General features: G+C 32.8%; 3 protein-coding genes across 10 annotated transcripts; 2 read left to right on the top strand and 1 right to left on the bottom strand.

The window, feature by feature from the left end:
* The first annotated feature begins 1675 nt into the window (after positions 1–1675).
* Positions 1676–17681, top strand: LOC109861644. 6 transcript variants are annotated; one of them, XM_020441372.1, is made up of 20 exons: positions 1676–1812; positions 4558–4718; positions 4836–4967; positions 5068–5247; positions 5336–5569; positions 5891–6370; positions 6836–7048; positions 7120–7283; positions 8197–8344; positions 8617–8731; positions 8999–9031; positions 10399–10530; positions 14273–14332; positions 14422–14543; positions 14708–14848; positions 15012–15216; positions 15299–15447; positions 15548–15763; positions 15998–16099; positions 16186–17681. In XM_020441372.1, the coding sequence occupies exons 1-20, from the start codon at positions 1770–1772 to the stop codon at positions 16267–16269; spliced, it is 3114 nt and encodes a 1037-aa protein (XP_020296961.1). In that variant the 5' UTR covers positions 1676–1769; the 3' UTR covers positions 16270–17681. The 6 variants fall into 6 exon arrangements, with proteins under 6 accessions (XP_020296961.1, XP_020296962.1, XP_020296965.1 ...); XM_020441373.1 differs by lacking the exon at positions 10399–10530; XM_020441376.1 differs by lacking the exon at positions 16186–17681 and having other exon boundaries at positions 15548–15827; positions 15998–16081.
* A 61-nt stretch (positions 17682–17742) lies between these two features.
* LOC109861645 lies at positions 17743–19911 on the bottom strand. Of its 3 annotated transcripts, none has more exons than XM_020441379.1 (5): positions 19771–19911; positions 19091–19256; positions 18622–18984; positions 18234–18537; positions 17743–18104 (listed from the first exon to the last, which is right to left on the bottom strand). In XM_020441379.1, exons 2-5 carry the CDS (start codon positions 19223–19225, stop codon positions 17848–17850), a joined length of 1059 nt encoding a protein of 352 aa, XP_020296968.1. In that variant the 5' UTR covers positions 19226–19256; positions 19771–19911; the 3' UTR covers positions 17743–17847. The 3 variants fall into 3 exon arrangements, with proteins under 3 accessions (XP_020296968.1, XP_020296967.1, XP_020296966.1); XM_020441378.1 differs by lacking the exon at positions 19771–19911 and adding an exon at positions 19677–19763; XM_020441377.1 differs by lacking the exon at positions 19771–19911 and adding an exon at positions 19614–19762.
* Positions 19912–22740: 2829 nt separating this feature from the next.
* LOC109861646 (ejaculatory bulb-specific protein 3-like) lies at positions 22741–23943 on the top strand. The gene is made up of 2 exons (XM_020441380.1): positions 22741–22995; positions 23573–23943. Exons 1-2 carry the CDS (start codon positions 22794–22796, stop codon positions 23737–23739), a joined length of 369 nt encoding a protein of 122 aa, XP_020296969.1. The 5' UTR covers positions 22741–22793; the 3' UTR covers positions 23740–23943.
* Positions 23944–26965: the final 3022 nt, after the last annotated feature.

The following is a 26965-nucleotide window of genomic DNA, read 5'->3' as shown; positions in this document are numbered from 1 at the left end:
TGCTTCACTCAATCCGGAAGCTTGTCGGAACATTTAAATTTTCTATTTTCTCTTCGAGTTTGCTAAATATCAAGATTCGCGTGACGTGAATATCGCAATTACACATCCTGACTCCACCAATCATCTTCATGATAGCACTATATGAATATGCAAGCGAAAACACATTTATAGATCATGATGTAATCAATAGAAGAGCCAGTCCGCGTGGACTGTCGATGACTGTCGTGGATTTGACTATTGACTCTTTGTAAATCGCAAAACGCACATTGAGAAATTTTTATACAAGGTTTTAAGTAAAATAATTATTTTATTCGACAGACAACTCTTATAAAGTTTCGCGTAATCATTGATCTTACTTTTGCGATTATTATTACTCTGTTTTCAGAGACTCAAATGAGCTCGTCGAGCATAAAAAATTGGTTACATCGTGGCGATTTTGAGAAGCTCGAAAATGTCGTGTTGGAGGGTCGAGGCGCGAGCCTTTTAGGCGAATATTCGCCGGATCTTAAAATTCGTGTCTTCCTGAAGGGACTCCCAAACTACTTGGTAAAAACATTCATTAACAATTAGGTACAATTTTTCCAAAAAAACAAAAACACGACAAACTCCACCAATTTAGATATTGTATAAGAATTTTAGTTAAGATATTTTTTGTGATCAAGATTAATAATTATATTAAAAGGTTATGTTAAAAGGTTTAATACTGAAATATACTGTAATTTATTTTAGACAAAAATTGTTCAAGTACACGATGCCGTTGCGCGCGGCTCGCTAGCTGAAACGCAGAAGATTATATCCGAGGAATCGAAAAAGAAATTGGCGATCGCGAAAGATTCTTGCGGAGTGCCTTTGATACACAAAGCAGTCTATTACGATCAACCCGACATTGTCGCTTGGCTCGTAGAAAATTATCCTATTACGCCACAGCAAAGGGACATAGTATGTCGTTTCTTTTCAATTATTATCTATGGGTCGTAAAAACAAAGGACATTAAGACGACAAATTTAATTATGTGTTATTTCTTACGCACCGAGTTATTCACAATAAACGAGTGACGAGTTTTACTTCTATTTCACTGAACATAATGTGACATTTCTTTTTGTATCTGTCAAATTATTGCGGAGCAAATCTTTCTCAAATATTTCTTGAATTCTAATTCGAAATTAATGTCAACCTAATGGTCTTAATATTTGCAAAATTCATCAGGAGTTTCTTTCGACCAACTATCCTTTATATTTAATAAGACTTGCGGGATCCATTTTCGTGACAAAATAGTGCCACAAACGCTTATCAACTTGCTTAAGGAGAAGTTTCCGAGTAGGTAATCGAATAGCTTTCTTTCTGGCAACGTTTGTCACGATTCCACATCGCGTGACGTTGATAATAACGAAGTGTAAACCACCTGTTCTTTCCTTGAGCCCCATCGCAGTCTGCAAACGCACGCAAACTAAAGGCGCAATTCCGACCTTACGTATATTATCCTTAACACACATTTGTATTCAATATATATATATATTTTATTCTTTTTTCGAAAGATGTACGTAAAAGTGAATTTAATTATTTTCGATAACTAATATTTCAAGCGTTCTTTCCGTAAAATTTAGGAAGGAAGATCAGCTCTGCACTATTGCTACGCGTGTAAGGATTCCGATCGGGATTCGATTTGGGATCTTCTCATTGAAAACGGATGTGACGCTAGCATTCGTGACAAAAAAGGTCATCCGGCTGCTTATTATTTGGAACACCCCACGGAAATCGAACTTCCAGAGATGGAAATGATGTCTCGAAGAAGAAAAAGTACCGGGAAGGATTGTGAGTATTAAAAAAGAATAGTTATTTAAAAAACAATAAGGACTAGAGAAGTCATAACATACGTATATAAAATTGTTTATTTGAAATTATATATTTTTCTTCTATCAATAGACATTTACGATACGATAAACATGTTGTACATCTGATATATGTGTACATTTGATCAAATAATATCCGAATTGTGCATGTTTCTCCATATTTAGTAAGCGGAGGAGGAAAATAGCGACAAGATATTGTAACATATTTAACAAGTTACAACATATATTTGTAAATTATTGTTTTGCTTTGTATAAAAAGTCATTCTGATTGAGATAATGATTTTTGTAATTCAACTTGTTTTACTCTAACGATTTTTAAAATGGAACTAATTGAAAACGTTTGAATCTTTCAAAACACGTGATCATCCTTCTCCGAAAGCCGTTTTCAAAAATTCATATGTTTCTGTCGCCGTTTTTCTAAGTTTAAAATAAAATTGTACACAAACGCGCTTGTGTTCTTCAATTAGTTCCATCTAAAAAATCGAGTGAAAAAAACTATTTTAAAAATCACTATCACATAACAAACTAATTTTTTGCAAAAGTAATAAACTCACAATCGAATATGTTACGATATCTTGTTCTTATTTTTCCCCTTTGCTTATTAAATATGAAGAGATATGCGCAGTCCGGGTATTATTTGATCAAAAATCACGTATATTAATAATATATACACTTCTTGTTTAAAAACCCTGAAAGTAAATAACTAAAAAGTATACTTTACGAACTAACTTTTATTAAATTGTGCTGTTGTACACAGCTTTACTTTTAACATTCAACTTCGTAAGTATACATGTGTTTAAATATTATATATTTCTTGCTATTGTATATCTCTTTGTGCCAGTGAGTCATTTAAATAATTTCGAGAAAAAAGCGTGAATTCGATAAGCGCGCAACTTTGTCAAGTGGAATGTTATCATGATTTTGTTTGATTTCTACACTTGCGGGTATATACATATATTCCTCACGTTATACCTCATATATTCATTTCTAATGACCGCGAAAAATCGATAGCATATAAATTCGTAAAGACAAGGTTAACTCAAAGCTCGATACGACGACGAGAATGAAACGAGAAATTTCCTCATTTCTAATTTTCCGAGTACAAATTTTTACATACTTGAACGAAAAAGCTAGCAAACCGAATTGTCTAATTGTACTAAATTTTCGTGCTATTCTAAATTTTCTGCATATTCTAATGCATTTTAAATACTTGTCGCTATGAGTTAGAACATAAAACGTAAACGCATAACGCATGATATAAATTATAATAAAATATTGCGACGTACACACAATTATTAAAAACAAAAAACTTTTATTGGGTTAATAAAAGTTTTTCATAAAAAAACTAGGTCGTGTTTATCGACCTATTATTAAGACGCAAAAGGCCGAGTTCTAATTTCGATGATAAGAACTCTTCCTACATTCTTCGATCGTACCGACATGCTAGCAATTACGCTCAAAGATTGAAGCCAAAGCAATTTCTCGTAAACACAATATCCAATAATCGTCTTCTACGTACGCGACTGTATAAGAAATTCGTTAGATTGCTTTGCACAGAAAGTGGACGATTAGAATAAAGTATATATACTACTAATGTTTAAGCAATAAATTAAAGTTAATCTCTTTCATTTAACGCTATATCCTTCACACGCGCAACAACTTTTATCTAGAAAATATTGCATTTCATTCTCTTTCTCCATAAAGTTAAAAGTCTGTTAGGACTATATTCATTAATGATATTGTAAAAAGAGAGATCGATTGCTGTTGCCGTTTTAGCATTTGTATTTGTCTAATGTAAAATATCGCGTGATTATAAAGCATCTCTTGCAAACGCGCGATCGTGGTTACAATAATTTATCAGAAACACCGAAGCGTGGCAGGTAAAGAGTTGTAAACAACACGAGCCGTGTATGACAAGTTCCTTTTACGAAGTTAACGCAATATCTATATATACTGCAGACGTGCAGCTTGGAACGTGTCAGTATAATATGACGGACTTCGACTCTTCGACCTCCTGGAAAATTGATCAACCGGCAATTGCACACGCTATTCCGACGTATTCAAGACGATATAAAATATTTGGCGCAGCGCGCACGCAACTATTACCAAAGGCGTATGCCAAACATCGAATCGGTCGAATTCGTTTTCAATAATAGAAATCCTTGAACAAACCTGCTTTTAAATAATGAATATCTGTGTTATAATCTTTCTATAAATTTATATACACATATGCAGTTGTGCAAGTATTTGTTAGCATTTATAAACGTTGGCCCCTTGTCTTGGATATATTTCAAATATTTAATATCTTCGTAACTCTACTACGCAAGAACTCGTGTCCATGAATACTTAAATAAACCTGTTTGAACGTGAACAGTCATAAAATATGAACAAACTCTAATACTTTTACGACAATGGCGACGTGGCATATATTTCTGTTTTAGTTTTCGCTTATTGTGTTAGTCACTTCAAGCGATGAACGATTCAAAGTATTTAAGCAATTTTTGTCAGAGTAATATTTCACAACTATAACTTAACTGCCGTTGATTTATTATTAAAAAATTTTTCCTTAAAAGTTTTTTAAACAAATAGTTTTTTACTATCTTATCGGTTTTACATAAATAAAGCTTAAATGTCGTCATTTGTTTTCTAAGTATAAGATACGAAATTTCAAGATATCGTTTCACTTGTAACATTTTTTTGTTTTCAGCTCTGGATTTCAAGCCTTCTAACATCAGAATATGGATACACAACAAAGATATTGGGAAATTACAGCAAGTGTTGTGGGAGGGACATGGATTGAAACTTCGATGCGAGACCAGCAACAATCCTCGAATCAGAAAATTCTTGGAAGCTGTGCCTTCTATTATGGTACCTTATTATTATCACAAATTGACCACAAATCCAAAGACGAAAGAAAAAGACATTATTAATATAACAAAAATTTAAAAAGTACTAAATAAAAGTTTTGTAATTTTTCTTCTTCAGAGCACAATAAAAGATATTCATACAGCAGTTGTTAATAACGATTTGGAAGAGTTCAAAAAGAAAATGGAAGAACCTATTTCGCCTATTATTCTATGCGCCAAGGACTCGAATGGTTTAAATGTCCTACACAAGGTGAAAGATCTCACAAAATATATACTTACTCCAATAAGTGTTTTTAATTGCTACGAAATAAAGAAAGCGCTCACATCATTTATTTCTTTTTCACCAAAAGGCCGCTGGTTTGGGATACATCGACATCGCGCGTGAGATTCTCGACAAACATCCCGCAACAATAGCGGGCCAGGATAACGAAGGTAAAACCCCGCTGCATTACGCAGCTGCACTTAAGGATGACAGCGCCATGTACGATCTCCTAGTGGAGCATGGAGCCGACGAGAGTAAATTAGACAATGTGAGTGATATTGTCACCTATATATTAAAAAACAATAAATACTTGAAAAAGATGTCCAGACATAATTTGAACGATAAATCACACACAGAGGCAAAAAGCGCCCGCGTTTTACAAGAATCGTCCTTCGGACGTGGATCTGTCGAACTTGTCGGTGATACCGGAGGCGCCGCGAGTTTCCGGCACGTATCCGAAAAATTGGGATTGGAAATTCCTGGAAGTAGGACAGGCTGTCGCGCGAGGAATGAAGAAGGTAGTTAGTAACAGCGACGTAGACAGCGCTTTTGGTAGTGCCGAATCCACAATGAAGGATTCAAACGAGAAGGTATACTCGCAATCGTTGTTCAAGTTGTGTGCACAATAATCTGTCTCTATTAAGCTTGACTTAATCTATTTACTTAAAATTGTATAATACACGTTTATATTGATTGTCAATATTTAATAATTACTCAGTGCACTGCTTACGCCGGACATAGAGTGGCATCCCGGTCAACAAATTGTAGTGTTGTAATAGCATCTGGAATGAGTAATTGAGCGAAGATTTGTTTTTCTTTTTTTTTTTTTTTTGCTCGATACGGGATGGGGATCCGGTTTGCTATTCCAGATCTGCGATATGAAGGATTACATGGAAGATTTGATGGAACAGATTAAAAGAGCTGATGACGAGCAACACGAAGAGGCCGAGACTCCAAACGGAGACGAAGACGAGGCACAGCATGGAGAGGAGGACGAAGCACAGCACGGAGACGAGGACGAGGCAGAGCATGGAGATGAGAACGAGGCAAACGACGAGGATGAGAATAATGAGGAACATAACGAGGAAGCCGCGAATGAGAATGAGGAACAGCAGGAGGATACAGAAGCGGCGGAGGAAGAGCCGAAAGCGGATGATGCCGAGGAAAAGGCGTCTTCGGACGATGACGTGGTAACCGGACCTGTTGCGGAATCAATGAAAGACGAGGAGGACGGGCCTGAGGCGGTCGCTGATGAGATAGGAATCGACGAGGAATCTCTAAAAATCGAGGAAATCGCCGCTGACGAAGAAACCGCTATCGAGCACGAAGAGAGAAACGAGACGAGCACCGGCGACTCGGGCGTCGAGGACCCGGCGCAAGACGAGGAGCAGGTACAGTTTTAATCGTTTTGTTACGGTCACTGCACTACGTCTTGTATAATACAAAGAAGCAGCCGGGATTTCTCAATCTATGTCCGCCCTTCTTCTAATACCGTATATACATGTTATGTAACAACTGTACTATGTAATATAAATAAAATCCTGTTCAATCATGTTCAATAATAATCTACTTTAAATTAAAAAACAATACATGTCTTTCATTTATTTTAATAAAGTAGATACGCAAGTTTTTTTGTAGTTCCCTATAAAAAAAAAAAACTCTTGATTTATGAGACAACTCGTTAGTTTATTTTTACGGACACGCTATGTGTACACGTATATGTACAACGTAGCGTATAGGCGCGGCAAGAGACAGACGATCGATTCGCATGTAGGATTCCCACATGTGATTAATATCTATTGATCGTCTACGAGTCTTCCAGCCGTGCGCATGATTTTTTTACCTAAACATGACAGCAGGTGATCGTTGGTGAACATAAGGAGCCGGCGGAGGTAGAATTAAACGAGGGTAGCATGGCCCGGGATCCGGAAGTGGATAAACTCTTGGAGACCGGGAATATGGAACAATTGGCGGCTCTAGTTCTCAACGGCGAAGGCCGACGATTAGTCGGACGACAATCCGGAAATCCGGAGCTCCAGGCGTTCATTGACAATGTTCCGTCTTACATGGTACGTTATCTCATCACGCGTAAATACGTCTCAAAGCATATTATTAATTCATAATTGTTTTACAATATTAGGGAAAAATCCATGCTGTGCACATGGCAGCGCGAGAAGGTAACCTTCGTGATCTGCAAAGCGCGCTGGATCGGCGCAAATTCGCGATTGCGCGAGACGAATCGTCACCGCATGGCGCAACGCCATTACACGTAGCCGTTGTATTTGGCAATACTGCCGTAATCAGGTATTACACATATATTATACATATGCGCGCATATATTTTAATCTCTTATTTTTTTTCTTTTTCTCTGGTGCTTTCTATATATTGTATATAAAATTATATATGTAATAAGTATATACATATAAAATATACAATATAAAAATAAATATACATATATAAAATATACAATGTAAATGCATATATAAATAATATTTTGACGTTTCTGAATTTTTATAAAATTCAAAATAAAATATGTACAAGGTTCTCTAAAACTTTAGAAACATTAAAATATCTATCATAAACGATCAATTATAGCAAAAACTATATAAAACTATGTAACAAATAAAGTTGTAGGACTTGAAATTGAACTTTTTAAATAGAACCTTTATTTTATATTGCGTATGTAGCTTATTTCGAAAGCTTTAAAAACACAATAAGTATTTATTTGTTAAGTACAAGTTGAAGTTATATAAAACTTGAAAGTTATTGTTGGCATTAACATTACTCAAGGTGTACTGCATGGATCGTGTTGCACGGTCGGTTTACATCTTTTTTGCGTGTGTGTCTATGTCTCTTATCATCATTAGGTGGGTTTTTACGCCCTATAAAGTTTGCTTCTTATATATTTTTTGCTATAGTTGGTCGTTTTCGTGCTATTTTAGAGGATTCTGTATGTTACTGATAAAACATTTGTATATTCTGTTTCTGTTCGATACTATCTGTGAATTTTAATGATTAACTATTTGTTTTATTAATCAAGTAACGAAGAAAACATAAAACTGTTCGATTCTATCTAATGAATACGCTATCCGATTGTCAATGTTAACTCATTATTTACTTCAGTTATGTCACGATTGACTTTCGTTACGAATGACAGGCTGTACAGCTCACGATATCAGCTCACGTCAGTCCATTAAATATTTTGTATCCGATTTAGGTATCTGGCAGGAAGGTTTCCAGAAACCGCCCATGCGATCGATCTTGACGGACGCACTCCGTTACATTATGCGGCAACGCTCGCGGACAACGGTCATTATTACAATCTCTTGTTGCATCTGGGAGCCAATCCTTTAGTACAGGACAACGTGAGTGTTAACAAAATATTAAAAACTTTTATTATCAAAATTTTTATTAACTATTATATATATAGAGACAATTTAATTATTGAATATAGAAATAGCGACGACTAAAATTTTTTTGACAAAATTTTTAATATCAAATGCCGAGAATCAAATTTTATAAAAACGGAGAGAATCAATTCTCTCTTATATGCTATATGTAAAATAAATCACATATTTTAATACGAGGAAATAATGAAATATTATTTACTTACGAAATATTATCTTTTGTTATGTAGTTCGGACATAAGGCGGATTATTACAAGCAAAACCAAAGCGACATGTCGCACAAAAAACTTCTTCGCGATTTCGGAGCCAGCGAAAAACTCGCCGACGAAATGCTGACAGATAAAGGTATTTGAGACATTTTAGATCACTATTAATGATAAAACAAAATAGTCGCGATGACCATGTGGTATATCGTGATTAAAGATCGTTGAATCGAATCTTCGTGAAGATCTATAACAGCAACGTCGCACACACTTTGGCACAAAAGAGTATCCTATGTGTCGCGATTCGTCAAGTATCCGTTAATTGTTCGTCATCGCACAAGAAACTTCTCGTTCAATTCGATAGTTTGCAATATCCATTTTCGTTCATGACCGATTTATACTTTTCTAGACAACAACAATCCGGCCGTCCCTCAAATGTCGCGTAAGAATCCCAAAAGACTCTTGTTTAGTGCACAAGTGTTTCCCTCTTCTTTCTTGTTTTGTGAATTTTGATTTTGACGCTTCGATCAATTATTTTCATACTATGGCACGTAATATCAATTCAACACATTTTAGCGCAGTGATCGAACCAAAAGTATAAAGTATCAATTCACTCTATATATTTGTACTTATTATTTCAACATATGAATATAAGAGTACTGAGATCAAGAATTTTATATATGTATTTAGAACTAAAATATAATTAATTTAACAACAAATTTTAGCTCATATAGCGAAGATTTATTCAGTCAATGTGAGCTATAAGTGTTACTTTTAAAATGTATTTTTTATTTATTTAAACGTGTAAATTAATACACAATAATTTGAACTGAATTCAATTCGAAAATTCATCTAGGATAAATTTGGTTTGCATCACGTGTAGATGAAATATAAAATTTACCTCTTCTTACGGAAATTAAAAAATCCAATCCGATAAAAATTATCTTGGAATTGAATCCGGATTATCTACATTTTGCTCATACGCCTTTTTGTAATTCAAGTGGGTTGAAAAATGCTTTAGTTTTTTGAATTATATTCAAATATTGCGACAAATTCATTTATTGTCTTTGTAGCCGAATTGGGAAAGCGTCTGCATGGAATGTAGATAATACAAGATCCGGATTCGACTTCTGGACAAGATGTCTTTTGCAATGAGTTTTCTAATCTTTATGAAGAAGAAAAGAGTAAATTGGATATTTCATCTATATATGATGAGCACATAGATGAATTTTTGAATTGAATTCAATTCAAATTATTATGTGTATTTACACATTAAATAAATAAAAAATATATATTAAATATATATTAAATATATATATATAATAAATTATATATTAAACAAAGAAATAAAAACTATATTAAATAGAGAAAAAATATATTTTGCACAAATAGTTAGCACATTGGCTTATATTGATCAAATAAATCTTTGCTTGTTTGATAAAATATGATAATTAACGTACAAATAAGTAATCATAGTACATGTATTCTTGATCTCGCAATAACAATTATTCTGTGCAAAACTGAATATTTTTCGACTAGATTCTCTCGCAAAAATTTATTATTACAAATTTCAAAATATAAAATCGAGAAATTTGCTTCGTCTTTAAACATATTTTACACCTCTCTCTGAAAAATGTTTCGCATGTAAAAATCACAATGTTAACATTCATTTATCGATAATTGTCACTAACGTTGCTGCGAAATTTCCATGTGTTCGCTTTTTCTCATCAATTCACATTTCATCACGACGGGCTGTTAACTCGCTGCTCTTTTAATCACCGCTGCTACTGACTTGGCCGAGATCTACAGTTCCCGGAGATGATATCTACTCCGCCCGGCGAGATGTGAGCGAACCGGAGACTCTAGCTATCCTGGAGCGATGTTTCCGGCTGTTGGCGGGCAATCGGCGATCGTCAGCGCAGAAGACGCCGTCGAACGCCGGTACACTTGTCGCTCGTTGCCTGAAACGACCCATTTTCGATTTGATCAAGCACCGTGTGACTCGCATGGACCACAATCTTTTTGACGTGATTTGGCCCGCTTTGAAAAAGTACGGCACCATCACGGAGAACGGCAGCAAGATGAACAGCGCTCGCTCCAACGTCAGCAGCATCGCGGACGACGATCACGGTTACGGCGTGGTTGCGCCCGACTTCGAGAGCTACGTTGTTTTCACCGAGTTCCTCGACCCCTTCATCCGAGAGCTGCACTGCGTCACCGCGAGCGGCGACTTGCCCGATCATCCGCCGCCGCGTTTCTTTAACACAGAAAATGAAGAGGGCGAAGAGGAGCCGCCGGATGAAACAATCATCAGCGCAATTGAACAGTACGATTTGGATCCGACCACCAAATTTGTGCAAGCCGGTATTATAGAATGCACACGAAACTTGGTCAACTATAGCTTACCACTGACTCTTACGGTGAATCAATTGGAAGAAGTCGAGAGAGAGATCACTAATCAGTTGATGAACCCGGAAATTACCGATCTGTTAGCGCAAGGAAGCAGCGAGGACGAGGCTGGTACATACTACACCCTTAACGAGATTCTTGACCAACCTAGCCGGATACGAGCGCAGTTGGCAGCAGCCGGCCTATTGTTACCGATTACGGAATTCGAGGTAAACGACGACCGGCGTCTTCACGGCAAGCATTGGCCGTACGGACGCGGCGTATACGTTACGAGCGCCGGTGATCTTGCCGCGTGGGTGAACATTCAGGATCATTTGAGGATTATTTGCCGTACCAACGAAAACCGACCGGGCCAGGTAGGCCGCGCTTACGTCAGGATAGCCAAACTGATGATGATGTTTGACCAGAAACTGGAATTCAAGCGGGACCAAAAGTTAGGTTTTCTGACGGCTCGCCCGCATGCTCTAGGCAATACTCTGAGATTTTGTTTGATAATCCGATTTTCTGAACTCTCGAAGACACCTGACAACCTGCGACATTTGTGCGTAGTGCGTGGCTTGAGTGTGCGCGACACTGTGAAGAGCGACATGGTGAGGGTTAGCAACCAGCAATCGCTAGGCATCACCGAGCTGCAGACTCTCCAAGACTTCTCTAGAGCGGTGCACAATATCATCACGTTAGAGAAAGAATTGTCCTTGAATAACTCAATGAAGATCGCTAATCTGATCACCGGCATATTTCGCAAACGGGCGAACGTGTCCAGAAATCTCAGAACATAAATGAATTTTAACGATCACAATCGCAAAAAGACAATAATAACAATAGACTCCCAACAATAGACTTTAGCTCTTGAAGACGATCTGGAATTATCTATTTTTTTTCTATTTTATATACAAAAACAAACTGTATACAAGGAAGATAGAAAACGATAGAAATAGAAAACAAAAGAACAGTTGCAATATTTTATAAAACAAAATGAACTTCAAATTCCTCAAGAAAGTATCGATTTACTGAAAAACTTTATGCAAAAAAACGTTCTGGTTTTAGAACACTTAAATATATTCAACTTCATTCATAAAAAAAAAAAAAAAAAATGAAACAACTTATTTCAGAGCAGATTGCTATTTGATTTACAATGAATCTCGATCTTTTATATCAGTGATCAAATATACATATCCTAAATATATCATACATGTTCTAAATGTATTCTACTTCTTACTTCTTATCAAGATATTCTCTAATTAGTGTAGACAAATTTTAATTATACAAGAGACATTATAATAGTAAAAAAATTAATTATCAATGATTATCTTGATCGCCTTCGAGAGTCTCCGATTTTTCCTCAAGTCTTTTTCTAAGAAACAGTTAATACGCTTATTCATAGAATATTCTGTGATAATTATCAGCCAATGTTTGACTGTCAATTACTCTTCACAGACTGAAATTTTTAGATAATCTTTAGGCTATAACGAGCTAGAGAAAAAAAAAGAAAGAGAAAAGAATGCGTTGGAAAGATATGTGAACGTTATTTTGTTTTCTCTCGTGCACCCACAACCGTTCTTTTACATACAAAATTAAAATTGCTAAATTGTAGTCATAGTCACTCTATTAATTGGATTAACCGGCGACGAGAACGCAGAGAAGAAAAAGAGAGAGAGAGAGAGAAAAAAAGAGAGAGAGATATTGTTGATTAGGTTAGTAAATAATCAGAATTATTGTACACGACACCTTGTCGCACAACGTTTCACAATTGTGCAATGTAAACTTTTATTTAAGACAATTTTCGGTGAATTATATACGATTTATTTGTATATAATGTAACATTCCTTAAATGAATAACGATTTTACATGAAAAAAATTTGTATATAATTTTTATTTTTTTTGTAAAATGCCATCAAAAACAAAATATCAGCAAATTAAATAATTTCGAAGAAGCGAGAAGATTATACAACTGTACATTTATATAAAACTGAATATTTATATAAAATATGTAACTTTTTTATATGTATATATATTTATAATATATTTATGTCTGTACTTCTATACATTGTATGTATTCTAAGCATATCGTTATATTCATGTAAAGTCGAAGGTATCAAACTTCTCGAAATAACGGCAGCACAAGCTTCAAAACTGTTAAAGTCTTTTCTTAAAAGCTTCTTTTTTATATGTAATGCACGAGTCGATGTTTACACACAAAAATGACGAAGCACATGTCTTTCCAACTCAATGTTATTATTTATTCTGTAAAATAAACTTTTATATACATATATATGTACCCCCTTTTATACCTTTCTAAGCGTTACAATGTGAACTTGTTAACTAAAAATTAAGCTAATAGGCGTCTAAATGTCAATTATTATTATACATAAATCTATGTACATACGTATATATTTTCTATTACTACGTACAAATTAGAGAGTCAGCAGCAGAAAATCATTCCTATAAAATATTTAAACTGTCTACTGATATTTAAACGTCTATTGAATGACAGTCGATTGTAATTATTCATCATTTACATAAGTAATCACCAATGCACTTTTTTTCAGACAAATTGACGGTGCTTGTTGCGTAATTGTGTATTCGTCTCTGCTTATGCATCTTGAATTTTTATTGAGCTTGCATATGAAATATTAAACTTTATCCTTTCTGTGTTTTTCTCACATTTTATCGAGTGGTGGTGTTGCACAATATTTTATAAAACATCTTTTGCAAAACTGAAAAACATTATTACATTGCAATAACTTTTTAAATTTAGAATTGAAAAAGGAAAATAAAATGACTTATATAAATTTCATTTTTATAATCCGATATTTGATCTTTTCGCAATGGTATAAGAATATCTGAAGATCTGATTTTGAATCGCGTTAATATCATTATTATACCGACGTTTCGTGGACAATTCAGTTCACTTTGTCAGTTTCAAAAGCAGTCCAATATAGACTGATATCGGTATAAAAATAAATATGTTTCAAGTTCAAAAACTTCAAATATTCTTATAAATATACTATATGTACATACATACAATGCATTTTGTGAAAATTTATGAATACACTTTTAAAGGAATAATGATTTTCAGTAGCTTGCAATTTGCAAATATTAAAATCAAGAATAACGCGCATGCTAGTTTAACAATAACATATACATTGTATTTTACAACTATACTTATTAATTGTGCGCAATCTTAAAATTTGTTTTGTAAGTTAAAAAATAACATGCGCAATACACATTTTCTTTAATTATTTCGTATAAATCTAATAGATTTTTTTTGCAGATGACAGCGAAGTTGACATCCCAATCTTTCGCACAGAGGAAGGTCGTTATTTAGCATCATGTAAGCACAATATTTTTTTGTAAAAGACTTCATGCAATTTTTCATTTTTTTATATGAAAAAAACGTAATAAAATCATTAATTTTTTTAGCATTAGGTGATCCTTTAATTAAAGGATTAACGGAAGTTGCTAACGCTCGTCCAAAAGATCCGATCACATACCTTGCGACATATTTGTACAACTTCGCCAGCAAGAACAAGACTAACGATCAGGTATTTGCATGTATTGATTTCAACAATAGAAGAATTTCTTAAGATATGTATAGAATCGAAGAAAAAAACTCAAAATGTTTGAAACAATTTCTTTATAATATATTGCAATTTGCGTGTATCTTAATTTTGTTTTTCATTTTGATTCGTTTTTTTTTTTTTTTCAGGAATCTGATGTCCTCATTATACCTGATCGACAAGAAGAGAATTTGGAGAATATCGAGAATGAAAATATAGATGACGACGCCGGTTATCCTCGAAGTCCGGATTCAGACATACCTGAATCTACATTTAGCAATCCTAATAGAGTACGTATGAACAACAAAACATGCAACATTGTTTTCCACACAAAAACAGATCCTTGAACTGCACTGCAATAATAAATTATGTTCTGTAAATCGATTTCTGCAATAAGTAAAAATGTTACACACATCGAAAAGAAATAAACAAATATTGTTCTCTCGTCGTCAGGATGAACACGGACAAAGCATGATCCATTTTGCGGCAGTACGTTCATATTCGAAAGACGGCTTGTACCATCTGCTATTAGAAACCCAGGTGAACATTGGTTTTAGAGACGAATTGTATCGAACAGCCAGAGATGTTGCCGAACAGGCGAATATTCAAGAGAACGTCAGCGAGATTGATCGCTTCGTTGTTTATCTCGCGGCAAGAGGTAAAAAAAAAAGAACAAACTGTGCTTTAAAGTTATTGATAAAAGTGGAGAAAACTATATTGATATTTGTTTAATACGCAAGGTGAGACGGAAAAATTAGTCGAACTTTTACTGGAAGGCTATGATCACATTTTGGACGCCGAAGATGATGAAGCGAACATTATTGATGTTGCCGCGCAAAGAGGACACGAAGCTACTGTACAATTTTTACAATCAATCCCCAATTACGTGGTGAGTTGACGCGACAGCCAAACATTCTATGAAATGATCTGATTCATTATCTTATAAGAAAAACATAATTAACATAATTAACAAAATTGTTCGTTGATAGAACCAACGCGAGGAAGTACATGCTGCAATTCGAGCGAATGACGAAGATCGAGTAAAGGAACTTTTAAATAAGAATAACGGAGGTGGAAAATTACTGGCTGTTGGGAAAAATTCGATCGGTCGATGTGCATTGCACATTGCCGTACTTCAAGAGAATGAAGAGATCGTTAAATTCATTGCAAAAACATATCCGGAAACATTACGCATCGGCGATAACGTACGAATCATTTAATTAGTAAGAACTATGAATCACGTGATAAGTAAAGCCAAGTTGATTCTGTGTGAGTCAGAAAATCTATACAATAAATAATATAATAATATACAATTGTAAAACATGTGACCAATGTTGCTTATTAGTATTTTAATTTATGTACGTGTGTGTTTACAAAAAAGTATAAATGTGTTGTGTGTTCATGTAATGCATAAAAAAATATATATATTTTTTTTTCAGTTGGAAAGAACTGCACTTCACTACGCAATGGGCGTGCCGTCCGTAGAAGTTTTAAGTAACATATTAATTAAGGCAGGCGCAAAACGTATTGTCAAAGATTTGGTAAGACATATATATATATATATATATGTATAATCCGATAACAAATATGTTTTTAACGCAGAAAGCTAATTTATTTAAATTTCTAGAAATCTCGGCAGCCTTCGTATTACTTTATGAATAAGTCTGATATCGAGCAACTTCAAGAAGAAGAAAAATCCATGATTATATAAGTTATATAATGTACTTATATAGATTCGTAATGATATGAAGACACTATAATCATTACACTATAGTCATACATTTTATTGACATGTTTACGTCAAAGCCGAGAAAAAGCTAGTCATTAATATTACGCAAAACACGCGTACTTGAAACAGTGTGTACAGACTAATAACACATCTAATGATTGACACTTTAAAGACCTGATTAATTTGTTTTCAAGAGTGCCAACTATAACTATAATTAAATGACTCTAAAATAAAAAATATTGCCGTAAAAAACATAAGAAATAAACTCCAGATGCTGACAGACAGAAATGGAGACACGGGTTTTTACCTGAAAGCATCTGTCTTTCTCTTTTGACTCACTTCTTTTTTCACACGCGCAATCCATTTCTTATATGTCTGTGATGAAAAATCAAAATTGCTAAAACGTCACGTAAAAAATGACCATAGACAAAAATGTTAACACAACTAGAAAAAATTAATAAGTGCCAATCATTAGAGAAATGCTAACTAGATTCGGTTACTCTATATCACTTGTACAATATTTCACAGAATTTTAAATGTTTTTTTTTTTTCAGAATAAAATTTTACAGTAGAACTCCAGTAATTTCGAACACATGAGACCGCGCGCATTCTTCCTAGAAAATCGAAATTATTTCTTATTTAGCGACGAACTGATAGCAAGAGACAAAAGATATGTTTCTTTTACTCTTATACTCTTGCACTCGAGAAGCGCGTTATCAGCGCTATTGGATTATTCTATCTTTTATATCTTATATCTTTTATATCTAATGAGCGATAAAGATAAAATGATGCGTCATAACTGCACCAAACCCAGAATGATGCAATAGCGTAAATGAGCGCGCTCCTCGAATGCAGCCTTAGAGTGAAGAGAGAAATAGACGCGCATTCCACGAATTGCACTTAAAAATATTAGAGAATCATCACTAATAATAAAATCTATTGGCCTGCCCATAAGGGAGAAATCAAAATTTTGATGCTCAAAATTATTAGAGAGTTCTACTGTAATTAATATTAGAAGAAAAACCTCATCTTTTGTAATTATAAGAAAGGCGTTTTTATTTCATTGTTTTGGTTTTAAACATCTAGCTATCTCTGGCTTTCTCTTATTTAATATATTATAAAATCTTGTATTATTCGCTTTTGTGTCGGTCCTAGTTAAGAAGAGTTCGAGAATATTAGCATTATGCATAATCGAAAATAGGGTATGTGAGTTCATAAATTGTGTATGAAATACTTCAAAAGTGTTGAGAAGTTAGTACCTTACGAATAAATGTAACGAGACTGCAATGTAGTATCATTATTTCATTAAGTTAGATTCGAGGAAATATATTTGCACGAGTACTGATTTTAGAAAGTGAAAAAAAACTCCCAGAGAAGATTCAGAAAAATAAAATGTTTTTTAAATAATAAATATTTAACATTAAACAGAATAAAAAGATAAATGTTTAGTGGTCACTTTTTTGCTGTTTATTATAATTTTTAATTTAATGCTTTAACAATCTTAAATTAAATTGTGCTTGTTCGACATATCACTTAAGATAAATTGAGATCAAAAAATGTTTAACGCTCTGATACGAAATTTTTAGCATTAGTCTCAGTAGCGTTGTTTTGTCGTGTAATCATAAGATACTCTTCCGTGATCTCCTCAGGCTGAATCTTATTAAAAAACATTTCTCGCTCCTTGTATACGTAATACATGTCATCGAAGTTAAAATGCAATCCCAGCACTATGTTTAACGCAGAAGTGTCATATGCGTGACAACCTGAATATCGATACTGTGGTTTTTTGTTAAATCTACAGCCTGCCGATTGTGCACCTAAAACATTTGATTAGATACTTTACGTCCAGATAGTTAAATTAAATGACTAATATATTTCCATTGAAGTACAGAAATTAAATATAAACTCTATATGTATTCATATACATAAATTACAAATATACCTACCAATAGGAGAAATACAATCCCTTGTCAAAGCGCACTGGACCCAAGGCAGCATTACTTTTTCCCTAATATCTTTAAGATTGCTAATTACTAAATGTGATGCTCTAATCAATGGGAGAAAGAAAAAACTCTCAGCTGAAGCGTGAAAGTATTCATACATTTTTGGATGTGTTAGAGAACTAATAGCATGCCTTGTAGGCCAAGTCAAAATTCCAGATTTTGGACAAAGATATTTTGCAACATCTGAAGAATTCAGACGTACATTAGAGTCCATATATATAATACTACCTAGTGTATTTAAAGCTGTCTGTGGCAGAAAAACATTATATAATCAATATGATTATCTCTTAGAAAGAGAAAAATTACAAAAGTAACTTAGAAAATTACTTACTTGAATAACTAAAGGTCTATAAACATGCAATGTGTCATCCTCAACATGAGCAGGGAATGGGCTTAGATCAAAGTGGATCACATTACATCTCGTAGAGTTACAAGCAAGCCTAATACTTTGTAAGGAATCTTCGTTTAAACCAACACTATAAATCACAATACTATTATTTGGCAAAAAGTGGCTGACGTTTCTAACAAAGCCATAGATATATTGCTCGTTTCCAGGCCTTACGAGCGACACAACCGTCACATTCTGTGGCTTGAGACTAATCGGTGTAGTGCTTGTCTGCCCATCCAGACCAAGCAATGCAAGATATTTAGAATCTGTCACTAGACGCTTCTCTTCAACGTCTTTTAAATTTTCCTTAAAACAATATCTTGCAATTAGCGAAATATAAAAGTTAATGCGACACATGCTTATAAAACAATATACAATAATAATTTATTTGCAGAATGATATATCCACACACCTGGAAGCTCCGTAACTGTTTGTGAGTCTCCGTCACTAAAGTTTGAATGGAAGGTCGCTGATTGCTGAAGGCAATAAAAACAATGCTGCTCCCTGCTATGCAAATCAGCAACAATAGCAGGCCCTTGATACGCATCGCTCATCGTTTAATGAAATTTGATTGGCAACTGGAGACAAGTATAATACACGATACGTTATGTTTAAAACGTATCTTTTAGGTTAAACTTCATTGCATCGATATAATACGTCACGTTGCAAAAGATTGAATACCGTAGTAACTGGTTTGGTTTGGTGCATATATGGCTCAAAGGACCGTTTCAAGCTAGTCCATACGCCATTCTAAGTCTTTAGGAATCGTGACACAGGTTCTAAACCGTGGTTTGGGTACAAGCCACGGAGTTGTACGTTCGTTAAAAATACTGATAAACTGAAGAAATCGGTGTAAAAACACCGAAGATTGTCCAAAAATATCTAAGCGTAACTACGCACATCTAACCGGTACGGCTGATGCAACACCACTTTACCGTAGTAACTCATTTTTGATGCATAAACGATTAAAACAATTTATCAGCGTAATATTTACAAACTTGCGGAAAATTAGATTGAGGCCTTTGATATCAAACTACTTCCACGAACTTGATCATAAACGCTCACATACTTTACATAAATGTTTGTACATACTTTCATAGGGAATTTTATTCTATGGGAGCTTTCCAGCTACGTACACAGACGACACTGTGGCCCTGTTCCGTTATTACTGGCAGTATTGAAAAATCTATAGAATACGTCACGTGAACCTATTAATTTTGCAGTATTGCTAGTAATAACGGAACTGAAAGTGTGTAACCACTGAACTATAATATGGAACGCGCCTTGCCATTGTGCGAGCTGTCCGCGATAGAAAGCATCACAATTAGGATCTCTGTCTTTGTCTCGTCGTCGCTGATTGGTTGAAATTTATACGAGTACAGCCCAAGACAAAAGAACAACAAAAAGTAAAAGCTGCGTTCCGTTTCACGCATATGCGCGCATTTATCTATACTATACGTGACGTGTACTATAGATAAATGCGCGCATATGCGTGAAATGGAACGAACTCAAAGAATGACTGCAATTAGCAGAAATCAGCGCTCAGCAATTGCTAATACGCAGTTATTCTTTAGGCCTGGTTTATGCGGGCCTAAGATTTTAATATTTCTGTTTATTATCATAAGCATAACAGAATATAACAGAAGCATTGAAATTCTATAGTTGAACTGTACCAATTCCGGCATAAATTAATAGTTATTACCCGCATAAACAAGGCCAAAACAAGGCCTTATTTGCCGATATAAACCAGGCCTTACTTTTCGTTGTTCTTTTGTCTTGGACTGCACTCGTGAGCGCTGATTTCTGCTAAACGCAGTCATTATTTACTTTACTGGAGTTCTACTGTATAATATTACGAATAAATAAAATACGCATTTATATATTGTGAGAAGGTAAAAATATTACAAAGTGATAAATATCCTCCACACAGAACAAAACCTCTATTAGACATCAAAAGCTCCTTGCAATATCTAATAAATGTCTAATGGAGTGTTTGTTCTGTGTGGGTATGCAAATACTACAAAACAACTGATAAACATAGTATCTGATGTCTAGATAAATCATGCAAATAGGTTTTTTATGTGTAAATAAGCTGATGTGTGTGTAGCGTGAGAAAGAAAAAATTATAATAGCATATAAATAATAGTAGTGTCATGTCATAAATAAACGAAGTTTGCTACTTTGTAATTACATAATTGCTAATATGTGACTATGCATTTTGTCTTCTAAGAATTATGTCTCATAACATATTATCTCTCTTAACATATTTTTAAGAATTATATCTCAACATATTTTATTATTATTATTTCTGTATTTATAAATGTTAACATAAATCAATTTGAAAAAACGCTAAATAAATTTATATTTTATTTTATGTGATAATAAACAAAATATATATGATAATTTTTAAATGTCATGTGTAAATAAATAAACATTGCTTTTTATAACGCACAAAATCAAATTTTAAATTTTTATATCAAGAATATATTTCATCAAACGTTTTAGCTCGTGAGAAATATTATTCAGAATCAATGCTAGTTAATCTTACAAAATGATTATTTTTAACAATAATTTAAATACTTGTGAAGATTTCAAACTAAGAATTATGCTATTAATTATGCTATGTGAGACTGGATGTTTGTGCGTAATAGAATACTTTATTTAGAACGTCAGATGTTTTGATCTTTAACCGGTTTGTTACTGAAAAAGATCCAACACAATATCGAAACGTGTGACGTTCTGAATAAATATGCCATTACACACAAACATTCAGTGTTTTATTTTGTATTGGTCTTCCAATTTCTTTAATGAATTTTTCACGAGCGATCTCTTTTTTTTATATTTTTTCTAACTTTCCTGAATCGTGTAAATTAATACACATCAAAATTCAAATTAAATTTAATTCGAAAATTTACATAGGATGCTTAATTAGACGTACATGTGATTTACCTAATTTATTTCTCCTTTCATGAAAATTAAAAACTTTATTGCGTAAAAGACACTTCGGTTAAGAATCGAATACGGATCTCTTGCATTCCATGCAGACGCCTTCCCAATTTGGCTATCTCAGGCCGAACATCTAGCATATACGCTCATATTGACCTTCATTATTAGTTTGTACTATACTCTATGCATATAAATTATTTCCAAACTTTTTGTTTTCATTTTTTTATTTTCTTCAATATACATAAATTTTTAATATAATAATTAGTAATACTTTGATAATGGACGTTAAAAAATAGTGCAGAATTTTTTTTTTTTAATAAGATATAATGTTATCCATTAATCAGTATTAATAACAAATGATGACCGACATCTGTAAATAATCACGGAATATATTTAGGTTTAGAAAAATAGAAATATTTTTCTCTTTCTCGCGAGTTTTCTAGTACGTACAAGTTCATTCGATAATACCTTGTAAATCCGATAATAACTACGGTTTGAAAACAAATTTAAAAGAATGCATATAATACTTAGCATTTAAATTAATTTGAAATAATTTTGCAATGCTACGATTCTCAAAATATTTTAATTTTTTTAAGTATTATCAGTAAAGATTTTATTATATTATTTTATTAAAGAAAAAACATTTGTTAACATCTTGTCATTCTCTTACAATATATAATATTTTTATACATATTTCGGTCACATAATTTATTTTATATCTATTAGTTTTATATTTATAGTATTAATTGTTGTTCATTAAAGCTTATTTTTTTATAAATTCTGATCGGCTGACGGTTTTACATTGTGTTCTTTTTTAAAAATCGTTGTATAATTCATCTGGTATGTTTTTTTAAAAAAACTCGAAAGAAGTCAAAGTGGGCAATTCAGATAAACTGTCTAAAAGATTCTGTACAAATGCATAAAATATTTATGAAATGTCACATAAAGTCATGGACGTTATGTTTGTATAGATATTCTTTGTAAGTTTCTATTCAGTTTTCAAGTTTTTAAATCAATATGTATGAGAGTATAATTATTGCAAGATAATCTTCTTCGTCTTACTATGTTTTAGTTTTTTTTATTTCGTGTCGTGTAAAACGTATAAAAGCAGCTGTACCAATCGATCGACGCCAGATCTCGAGTTACTTTAGTCAAGTTAAGGTGAAGCAATGACGCGGCTAATAACTTACGTTGTGGCAATCATCGGTATTGCGCTGATGTGCGTTCTCGCAGAAGAAGAAAAATATACTGATAAATACGATGATGTCGATGTCTCTAGTATACTCGCAAACGAAAAACTGCGAATGCAATATTACAACTGTTTTATGGGTACTGGACCGTGTATAACATCAGATTCGAAATTCTTTAGAGGTATGTCATTCACGAAGTACAAGAATCGTCTTATACTTGCCAGACATGTTCCCGCGCGATTTCTATGTATTTCCAAGTTTGAAAAAATAGCTTGATAAACATTTTTGTAAACAACAACTTTCACATATATCTTTGTACACATGCTAATTTACAGTACAACTATATTTGAGAGTTTCACTCTCGAGAAGATATGCATTTGCTTCTTTCATATATCTTTTATATATAAACAATTTTAATTACTTATAATATAAACACATATAAAAGAATCTTGAAAATTAAAAGTTACAAAATCTTTGTTATATATATATATCCAACTTTTCCAGCCACTTTTATTTTGTATTGAAAAAAGTCTACTTTTATAAATAAATGATTAATTCTCTTAGAAATGTAACAATCAGATCTTATTTTTGTAAAAGCTGCAATTTTTATACAAGAACGTAAAAACTATCGTACAAAATTATTGTAATGTTGTATGTAATTTTTAATCAAAGAGAAACGAAAGCGTATAGTCACATACACTTTGTGCATATTACCAATCAAAACCAAAATATTAAAGTTTTGTGTATTTTGATTTTAGATATTTTCAGTGAAGCTTTTCAGACCAAATGCAAAAAATGTACTGAGAAACAAAAAGAAATGTTAGATGAAATTGTTGTTTGGTACACAGAACATCAACCCGAACAATGGAAAGCTATTGTTGCGAAGACCGTGGAAGATTTAAAACAAAAGAACACTGGTCAATAATTATGATGAATAAACGCGAACAAACCTGATTCGGCAACGATAAGAAACTTTACTATATTTATACTATAAAATATTCACATAATATTTAATTGTTAAAACTGTAGATAGATCTTTAGTTTTTCATATTCAGAAAATATGATTGTTACATGCTTGTATTTTGTAGTGTTATATTGTAGAAATAAAATATAGAAATGTATTCTTTGATTTGTATTGTGTTCTCGATAATTTAGTTAGATAACCATATTTTGTTTTAATTCTTCTCTAAGAGAAATAATAATATAGCAAATAGGAGTAAAATCCATTAGACATCTTGAACGTTCATAATTTCATGTGAAATCTAGTAAGCATTTACTGAGGATTTGTATAGAATATGTTGTCCGATATAGATTAAATTGTAATTGTAAATTACAGAAATTTTTTAAATTCAAATTAGATTTAATTTGAATATATTTATTTTATATAGGATTTCTGATGTTTTTGTGCATCTGTCTTCCTCTCAAATATAGAAAACTTTCACAAACAATCCTTCTTCGAAAAAATCACTAAGAACGTGTTTGCTTTTATCGATACGTTTGAATTGATTTTTAAATATAGAACAGTGACCCTCAAAGCGCGTGAGTGTCCAAGGCAAATGCATAAGTGACTATGATAAATAACCTTTATACTAACTCCAAGATAAATCATGCAAAAAATAACAATTGGTTTTTTTTTTAGTAATAATTCTTCGTATATAATTTATTGTAACATGTATAATTTATTAAAAATATTATAGAAAAATATCTTTAGTAAATAAAAACAAATAAAAACTAAGTAAATTTATATATATAGATAAATATATGTTTTAAAATATCGGCGTTTAATATCAGCTCAATCGCAGAGAATGTCTGACACTTTAAGGCTATCACACATAAAATTACTTAAGACCGTAAGACGTAACCGTAAGAAAATTAACCAATTAGAATATATACTATGTCGCAATCACTTTCGGACGTAAATTTCTGATTGGTCAATTTCCTTACGTCTTACGGTCTTAAGTAATTTTATGTGTGATGGGCTTTATACGACAAGTTTCGCGACAGTACAATTGCAATAAACACAACAACTTTCATGTTTTCGTGGCGCATTCATTAACTGACTTTTATTTAAACCCTATGAGCACACAATATTCTTAGAATATTCTAGAATATTCTATGAATATTAATAGTACATTTAATATTCCAAAAATGTGCTCAGAATATTACTTGATATGAAATAATATTATGCGCTTATAAGGAAATAGCTTTCTATAGTTTGAGATGTCTCCTTCAGGAGTACGTTCCAAAATCCTATCTTGGTTACTAAAATGCTATATTTTGCGTCACGTGTACTATAGTTTTAAATTACCAAGATAAGATTTTGGAACGTATCTAAGAGAATACTAAAGCGATGGGTGACTTTCGAATCGGCTGCTTCAAACGCTATAATGTTTAAAGGGTCGTCTACAATGGAAGTAAGCAGTATAGAGTAAGAAGTAAATCTTGGAGTTATTTTATTTTTGTCTATACAAGTACTTATTTCGCGTTGTTTAACACACGTCTTTCATTAGCTAACACTAAGGCAGTAGATAGTGCGAAATAAACATTGCCCATTTCGTAATTCCCGTTGTTTCTTCACCGAAAAATAGTTTACTCTCTATATACTCCTACAGCCTTACTACCAGAGAGAAGCCTGAGAGCGGCCAGGTCCTTAAGAGAATGTGTAAATTGTAATCACTTTTTCGCTCCGTAAACTAACGCATGTCCACGAGTGATACACATTGGAACTACGCAGCCAGTCCACGAGCGACATGTCGGTGCGCTATGTCCACAGCGTGCGGTTCTATTCTGTGCTATGTGTACGAGTTTAAATGGTCACTTTCTTTAAGTGTGTGAGTATATTCGAGAGCGTGAATTTGATTTTTTTTGAAATTTAAAATGACCGATCTCGTGATGAGAAGATGAGAAAGGAAAACAGAAAAGGACAAAAAAAACATTGCAACTTTCCACACAACATAAATGTGATATACAAGAAAAGATTTGATAGTCAAGAAAATAATATTATTTTAGCGAGCAGCATCAGAATTCGTAGAGTGTATCATCTCCTTTTACATCATCATTTGCTGCTTTTTGCTTTATAAATTTTATTCTATTTTTTCAAAAACTACATATATACGTATAAATATAAATTACACAAAAAGACATGTATATTACACAAAGGAGTTTTGCCGGTACACAAATATATACGTCTGAAAAGTTGCAATTCCAAAAAGGATATCTATTACTCTGCTTTATTACAATTCTTTATCAGTGCGTTTCAATTTTCAAGTTTCATTTTACAATTTTTTATACATTATAATAGAATACAATATAGTTTACATATATTACATATAACATACAATAGTTTACATATATTACATATAACATACAATATAATACAATATTATACAATATACATAGTATATATAATCCTACCTACCTATCTTAAACATCTGACATATCTTAAACGTTACTAGTTTCATTAATTAGGATTAAGGCTGCATAACAGCCTTGATCCTAATTGTACATTTTTATTTCTTCTACCTACCTACCTCCAATCTAACATATTTCTTATCTATCCGGCCTAATTTATTTTCTACAAGCACTTGTAGATACGCATCCCTACCTACACAGATAACTACCTACCTACCTATTTACTTTGAAAAGTTTTAAAACCTATCAAATATTTTACGCGAGGGGCAATTGTTTTAAAATTAAAAAGTAAAGTATTTTAGATATATTTTAGTTTCACGTCCGAGTTTTGTTATAGATTTTATGATTGAAAGAAGAATTATATTCACCCGATAAAGCCCATCATGTATAATTAGAAGAGATAGAAATATTAATATTTTATAATAGATAGAAAAAATATATATTTCAATATATATTTTTCAATATATATATTTCAAATATATATTTTTGCAAAGATAAAATAGAAAAGAATAAAAATGTAGAGAATAGATATAAAAAACATAAATCTCCAAAAAACGATTCTATATCGGTTCTTTAAGAGAAATTCATATAGAAATATAAAAGTGGATGTAGAAAAAAGATATAAAGAATATAAGTCTTTAAAAAAAGATTCTATATCAGTACTTTAAGAGAAATTGATATAGAAATATGAAAGAACATAAGTCTCCAAAAAAATTCTATATCGGTTCTTTAAGAGAAAT

The sequence above is a fragment of the Pseudomyrmex gracilis genome, unplaced genomic scaffold (genome assembly GCF_002006095.1).
Source record: "Pseudomyrmex gracilis isolate BER0280 unplaced genomic scaffold, ASM200609v1 scaffold_903, whole genome shotgun sequence".
Classification (NCBI taxonomy): Eukaryota; Metazoa; Arthropoda; class Insecta; order Hymenoptera; family Formicidae; genus Pseudomyrmex; species Pseudomyrmex gracilis.
The sequence above is the reverse complement of the archived record's forward strand: the minus strand, read 5'-3'. Positions and strand labels throughout refer to the sequence as shown.

Excerpts from the sequence above, each read along its gene's own strand:
- LOC109861644 (XM_020441370.1), top strand. The coding sequence starts at position 1,770 with ATGGAAATGATGTCTCGAAGAAGAAAAAGTACCGGGAAGGATT. Across the intron at positions 8,345-8,616 it reads ATCCTTTAGTACAGGACAAC|TTCGGACATAAGGCGGATTA; the intron begins GTGAGTGTTAAC and ends TTTGTTATGTAG. Across the intron at positions 8,732-8,998 it reads CGAAATGCTGACAGATAAAG|ACAACAACAATCCGGCCGTC; the intron begins GTATTTGAGACA and ends ATACTTTTCTAG.
- LOC109861645 (XM_020441379.1), bottom strand. The coding sequence starts at position 19,225 with ATGCGTATCAAGGGCCTGCTATTGTTGCTGATTTGCATAGCAGGGAGC. Across the intron at positions 18,538-18,621 it reads ATAGACCTTTAGTTATTCAA|ACAGCTTTAAATACACTAGG; the intron begins GTAAGTAATTTT and ends TTTCTGCCACAG. Across the intron at positions 18,105-18,233 it reads GGATTGTATTTCTCCTATTG|GTGCACAATCGGCAGGCTGT; the intron begins GTAGGTATATTT and ends CAAATGTTTTAG.
- LOC109861646 (XM_020441380.1), top strand. The coding sequence starts at position 22,794 with ATGACGCGGCTAATAACTTACGTTGTGGCAATCATCGGTATTGCGCTG. Across the intron at positions 22,996-23,572 it reads AGATTCGAAATTCTTTAGAG|ATATTTTCAGTGAAGCTTTT; the intron begins GTATGTCATTCA and ends TTTTGATTTTAG.